The sequence below is a fragment of the Phaseolus vulgaris genome, chromosome 3 (assembly GCF_051622355.1).
Source record: "Phaseolus vulgaris cultivar YP4 chromosome 3, ASM5162235v1, whole genome shotgun sequence".
Taxonomy (NCBI): Eukaryota; Viridiplantae; Streptophyta; class Magnoliopsida; order Fabales; family Fabaceae; genus Phaseolus; species Phaseolus vulgaris.
This window is the reverse complement of record NC_143500.1, coordinates 37966617-37973259: the sequence shown is the minus strand read 5'-3', so window position 1 is coordinate 37973259 and position 6643 is coordinate 37966617. Positions and strand designations below refer to the sequence as shown.

The 6643-nt window shown below is 36.6% G+C and overlaps 1 protein-coding gene across 6 annotated transcripts; it reads right to left on the bottom strand.

Annotated features, from left to right (window-relative positions):
- Window positions 1–1254: 1254 nt before the first annotated feature.
- LOC137807388 (Acyl-CoA N-acyltransferases (NAT) superfamily protein) lies at window positions 1255–4217 on the bottom strand. Of its 6 annotated transcripts, none has more exons than XR_016519795.1 (6): window positions 3875–4217; window positions 3585–3740; window positions 3113–3286; window positions 2920–3040; window positions 1567–1740; window positions 1255–1453 (listed from the first exon to the last, which is right to left on the bottom strand). XR_016519795.1 is itself a non-coding variant. In XM_068608014.2 (6 exons), exons 1-5 carry the CDS (start codon window positions 4130–4132, stop codon window positions 1586–1588), a joined length of 786 nt encoding a protein of 261 aa, XP_068464115.1. In that variant the 5' UTR covers window positions 4133–4217; the 3' UTR covers window positions 1255–1453; window positions 1567–1585. The 6 variants fall into 6 exon arrangements, 4 of the variants coding, with proteins under 4 accessions (XP_068464115.1, XP_090156945.1, XP_068464114.1 ...); XM_068608014.2 differs by having other exon boundaries at window positions 3191–3286; XM_090300819.1 differs by having other exon boundaries at window positions 3191–3286; window positions 3585–3749; window positions 3875–4152.
- Between the last annotated feature and the right edge of the window lie 2426 nt (window positions 4218–6643).

Genomic DNA, 6643 nt, shown 5'->3' with positions numbered 1-6643 from the left:
TTTAGTATGGAAGTGATAGAAGTGCAGGAAGAGAGACTGTCTTTCTTGTGTAGTGAAAAAATGGCAAAACCAATTTGAGTCAGGTCATATCGAGAAAAATACGGTTAGTAACCGAGTCCACGGTATTCCCTCTGGAACTTATTCCTTTTTTCTAACGAAAACAGATATCACACTCACACTCACACTCTCAAAAGAATGAGACGAAGGCACAGCAGCAACAGAGATGCAGACAAACAGAAATCCGAAGCTCCAACTTCATCAAAATTAGATTCAGACCACTCGTCATTCTGCTGTTCACACAAACGAATCTTCCTTCTATGCTTGGCATTCTGAATGGTGAATTCCGTTTTGGTGCAGACTTATTTCAACCCCGACGAACACTGGCAGGGCCCCGAAGTCGCACATCACGTCGCGTTTGGGTACGTTCCATGCTGCATCATAACCTGCCAATGCAATTTCTGGACTGCACACCAAGGTTTGGAATTTCAATTGTGTCATCGCCTCTAATCTTAATTGGAAGTTAAATAAGTTCATAATTCATGTTAATCTATATTGTTTAGCAGTGAAGAGAAAGGAGTTCCCGATGAGTCCCACCGTTTACCCTGTTTCTTTTGTGTCTGGATATGCTAAAAACGTCTCTATGGCCAGCCACATAGTTTTATTTGATTCAGAAGAACAAAATCTGAAGAACCTTTTACTTTCATTTAATTATGGGGAAGTAATTGATTAGACTGTTTCAAGTTAATTATTTCTCAGTTTTTTTATTCTTCTTAATACTGGTAATTTGTCCTCATTTTTTTAATTAACATCGGGATTTCAACAACAGGAAAAAATGTTTTTTAACGCTCACTTTTAAAAGTAGATCGTGATCTTCAAGCTTCAGTTATCGTATACGTTCGAGGAAGATAGAAATACTGATATAATCTACAGCAAATTTGGCTCTGTGACAGTTTAATTTATCATTTCATGATGCTGCAATCCAAATTTTGACTCTGGTAATTTGGTCTCGAATGAATTCATGTTGTACTGCTTACCAGGAAATTTGCAGTACACAGCTTGTAAATACCCTTTCAAATATATTTTTAGAAATGATCTACATTTTCTGAAAAAGATGAATTACAACTTGCGGGATCTCTCTTCGAGGTAGATAAACATATACTTCTATCAAGCAGGGTTCTTAATGTTGAGATAGTATTTATTATTTAATATTCGTAACTATATATAGATACTAGGAGTAAAAAGACACATGTTGAATTTGATCTTTCAAGCTGTTGCAACTTAGTAGATACTAGAATATGTTCTTATAATGCTCCGCGCCCCAAATGTTCCGTCTAAGGCTTTAAGCCTTACAATGTATGCTTAATATAATCATCAAGGGAAGCTATTCCATGCCATTAAAGCTGACCTTCGTCAACCAGATTTGCTAAAATGGCAAAACACGTTACATTGACTTCTGGAATGAAAGGAAAAAAAGAAGTAATAGGAGCTGAGGCAGGTAGGGATGTTGTGAAAATTACTTCACAAGAATAGACACTAAACCATATACACACAAGAGATATAGGTCACCTCTGTTAAGTTAGGTCCTTCAAAGCCCTGACCATAGGAGAAGTCTTCGGGGTCGATCCAGAAACCTGGCCTGCCACGCCGGTTCCTCACTTTCATAGACAAACCCACTTTTTATATACAATTTCTTTGCTGGTTCATTGTCGACAGCAACATGGACGTACAAATCTGTTATGCCTGACAGAACGATAAATATAAGTAAATGTAGTCATTTTTGGACTAGGAAAGTCCCATGTGAATTGTCATATAGAAATCAGGGTGTCCTCGTTCATAAACTAAAATGAGTAAAATGGTTAACGAAAAAAAAGAGAATACTATATGAACACAATATTGCTTTACAACACAGACAGTCTACGTGGTCCACACGAATATTCACTAAACACAGACCAAGGTTAACGGAGATCACAATCTTTTCCCTTGATGTCTGGGTCTTGGCATTGAAAAAGAATTAAACAAAAATCTCATCAACAATGATAGATCAACTAGGGGGGAGTGATGAGATGATAGTTATGCTCGGGAATCAAATGGAATTTGATGCTGCCCTAGATAATGATATTTTGAATTGAGCTATGCATAACGAAAACTAGAATTGCAACCTTCTGGATGAGTATGTTTCAACATTACGAGTAGTTCAATAAAAAAGGCCGTCTAAAATTATATCCTTAATGATCTTAATATCTTCACCCACCGAATAAAACATAAACATTATGACATGCTAAGATTTGATAATCTTTATTGTTAAAATAACATTGCTTTCTTTTCTAAGAGTATATGTTTAAATCACTATTTATAAAGAATTGACATAGCAGACAAAGCTCCTGGAACGATTAACAAAGGACAGGAGAAGTTTAATCATCAACAATAATCATTTTGTAGTGCCACGAGAATATTAGTCCAATGTAAATACGTAACAGAGTAGTACAATCAATAATCATTTCCAAGACAAATAAACTTCCTAATTATCACCAAACATTCAAGATTTTGCTTGTTAGTATTGAAAATTGGGAGAGGGTCTAAATAAATTTTAAGTTACAAAAAATCCTTATTAAAAACAAAGATTAGGATTTGGAAATAAGTGTTGACTGTGCCTATATCTAATCAAGATAATTGTTTGTAAAATACTGTTTTGAATACACTATATTATTGTTTAAATTTATGGAAAGTTTCTAAATTGAGTCTCATCCGTGATTTTGTAATTTCAAATATTTTAAACAATAAAGAGATTGCATTAGAAGAACTGTAGTAGGGAATATATTGCTAGCATTCTTCGTATGTGCACATCAATTGACCTTCTTCAAAGACAGCAGAAACAATAGCAACATCCACGTTGCAGTTAAGTCTTTTTTGGATTCTTACCCCAATCATAAGCTACTAACTTTGACACTTCAAGAAGTGCATAACCCAACCCATTTCTGTGCAACTCTTCAGCAACACATACATTACTGAGGTATGCCCTAGTGATATCAGCTCCAGTGACCTATGACAGTGAAACATTTAAACAGTTACAGGGTGGCACTGTGCAAAATTAGAAAGCAGGGAGAAGAGTTACCAGTTTTCGTGTCAAAACACAAAACTCCGCCAGACAAAACAGTCATACAAGTTTGGACATCAGGAGATAGGAAAATACCTCAGGCTTCAACCCCACAATTTCATCAGGAAGGTTCAAGCACTGATTAAGATCAAGAGTGGCAACTACAATCCGGTCCTCTCCATTAGCAGAAAACTACAATTAGATATGTTAAGAAACAAGAAACAGAACAAATCTACACAGATCTCTCCCGTGACAATTTATTTGATGAAATCGAGGTTTGAACTAAATTTCACAACAACTCTAGGCTGAGTAAAAAGATAGGTATGATAGACAGATCTCTCCGTTTAATTTTAGTAATATTAACCAATGACTAAAGTTATCAGTTGCTAAATGTTCATCTCCAGACATACATACGGGAAGGATTAGCATTGAGCAATCCATTGATGAAGGGAATCGGAGCGACGTGAGTGAAAGGAGGAAACAAACAAACCTTACATGAAGAAGATAAATCATCGGAGAGGGAAGCGATATGGGACAATGGAAGGGAAGCATTAATGCAAGAGACTCTTCTGAAGCCCATTCTTTTTCCCGAAACACGCTCCTTAAGTGCTTCGAACTCGCGCTCAGCCAAGTACCTCATATGATCCTAACACAACTTAACGAACACGAAATACGGAATGCACCGTGTTACATTACTTCATCACAATTCAATCAAGAAGAAGCATGCATCTAAATTTGAGACTTAAACGTAACAGGAGAAGATTGAAATGAGAGACTGACTTGGATTCCGAAGGCGTCAGGGCGGAATTGATGGAACGATCGGACGCGGAGACGGGCAGCGGCCCAGAGCTCATCCTCGTAGAAGGATTCATCGATGGATAAGAGAGTGGTGTCGAATTTTTGGGTGAAAATGTTGGTGGAAGCAGATGATTGGATTTGGGTCCTGAGATTTTTGGAGAAAGCATTGGTGTTAGACGTCAACGGAAACCACGAACAAGGAATTGGAGGACAGGAACACAGAGAAGATAGAAGCGTCATTTTTTTGTATTATCCTCCTCTCTTTTCTCTGTTTAGTTCTTCATTTTCACTACTTTTTTTTTTTCTGTCATTCCGGCCCAGGCCCAATAAATTAAATGTTCCATTTCTGTTTTTAATTAATATTTCTTCCATCCAGTTTGTCAACCACGTGATCTTCTTGAACAACTCACCTCCCTCCACAACAAATTACAAAATTCAAAATTTGTTTCAGTACTTAATTACCCAATAGAAACTGCTTTTAATTGTATCATTCACCTCACCTATACACAAAAATGAAAAATGTGTTTAAGGATGGTGCCAATAGCAATCCTGGATCTCACTTCCAAACCCAGAATTATAAGAATACGAAAGTGCTTTTCGGCCTTGGAATGGGTCAGACCATTATCCTAAGGCAGATTCTCCCTGCACCATATCAATTAAGACCGCACTCAATGATATTATTTGAAAAGACTTATTTGCCCTTAATGATATAAAATCCTACTCCCAACAGCACTCTATTTGCACCCAACCCATTAGCACTGAATACTGTATGAACCATAAAACCCTACACCCAACAACACTGTATTTGCACTCAACCCATTAGCACTGAACACTTTATGAACCACTGAACTTGTTGCACGGTAGCAGCAGCGAAGAGGAAGATGACTGCATAGAGAGAAGGACTCTGGAGGAGAAGTAAGCACTATTGCCACTGTTGCAAAAAAAAATCACTACACCATTGCCATTGTTGCAACTCACTACACCACCACCACTTCCACTTAAAACCCACACCACATTAACACAACACTCCTTTAAAACATTTCAAAAAAGATAAAGCTTCAAAACGTACACTACATTAACACCACGTTCCTTTGTAGCATTTCAAAAATATTAAGGACAATGTTAGGTTTTAAAATTTATGTTGAATACATATTTTAAATGATATGGTGCATGGAGAAACTGCCTTATCGTATTGCACGTTTTGGATGTGCTATAACCACGAATTAATGCCCAGACCATGGGTAGTTTTTCCTGCACCCCTCCATTTTGCTTTCTGCACCCCATCAGAAATGTGAATTAACAAAATTAACATGGAGGTTCTCAGAACCCAAGAACAATGTCTCCTCAGCGGTGGACATAGAGAGACATGTGTGTTTTCCCACGGAATTTGGTGGTTAGTGGGTGATTTTGGAAACATTATTTGTCAGAAGAAAAATAAGGTTCATTTTTTTCCCCAAAATTAGTAATCCATAATATTAGTGGTTCCCATTGAGGCTTTTTACCCAACAAAAATTAGGTTTTAAGTATTTTTATATAGACTTCAAATATTCTTTGGTCAATTCTCTCACTAAAGCTAACAAAAGTTAGATGAAACTTATCAAAATATTAGTTAAGTTTAGTTCCTTTGTCCATACAAAAAGGCTGGGAAGGTCACATTAAGTTAAGTTCCTTTTCGAGTTGAAATAATATTTTTAATAAATCATACAACAATACATTACAGTCTCCTTTTAAAAAAATATATAAATATTTTTAGGAATATATTTTACTAACCAACTAGGATTTAGGGCAGCATCAAATTCCATTTGATTCCCGAGCATAGCTATCATCACTCCCCCCTAGTTGATCTATCATTGTTGATGAGATTTTTGTTTAATTCTTTTTCAATGCCAAGACCCAGACATCAAGGGAAAAGATTGTGATCTCCGTTATCCTTGGTCTGTGTTTAGTGAATATTCTTGTGGACCACGTAGACTGTCTGTGTTGTAAAGCACTATTGTGTTCATATAGTATACTCTTTTTTTTCGTTAACCATTTTAGTTTATGAACGAGGACACCCTGATTTCTATATGACAATTCACATGGGACTTTCCTAGTCCAAAAATGACCACATTTACTTATATTTATCGTTCTGTCGCAGATTTGTACGCCATGTTGCTGTCGACAATGAACCAGCAAAGAAATTGTATATAAAAAGTGGGTTTGTCTATGAAAGTGATGAACCGGCGTGTCAGGCCAGGTTTCTGGATCGACCCCGAAGACTTCTCCTATGGTCAGGGCTTTGAAGGATCAAACTCAGTGGTGACCTATATCTCTTGTGAGTATATGATTTAGTGTCTATTCTTGTCAAGTAATTTTCACAACATCCCTACCTACCTCAGCTCCTATTACTTCTTTTTTTCCTTTCATTCCAGAAATCAATGTAACGTGTTTTGCCATTTCAGCAAATCTGGTTGACGAAGGTCAGCTTTAATGGCATGGAATAGCTTCCCTTGATGATTATATTAAGCATACATTGTAAGGCTTAAAGCCTTAGACGGAACATTTGGGGCGCGGAGCATTATAAGAACATATTCTAGTATCTACTAAGTTGCAACAGCTAGAAAGATCAAATTCAACATGTCTTTTTACACCTAGTATCTATATATAGTTACGAATATTAAATAATAAATATTATCTCAACATTAAGAACCCTGCTTGATTGAAGTATATGTTATCTACCTCGAAGAGAGATCGCGCAAGTTGTTATTCATC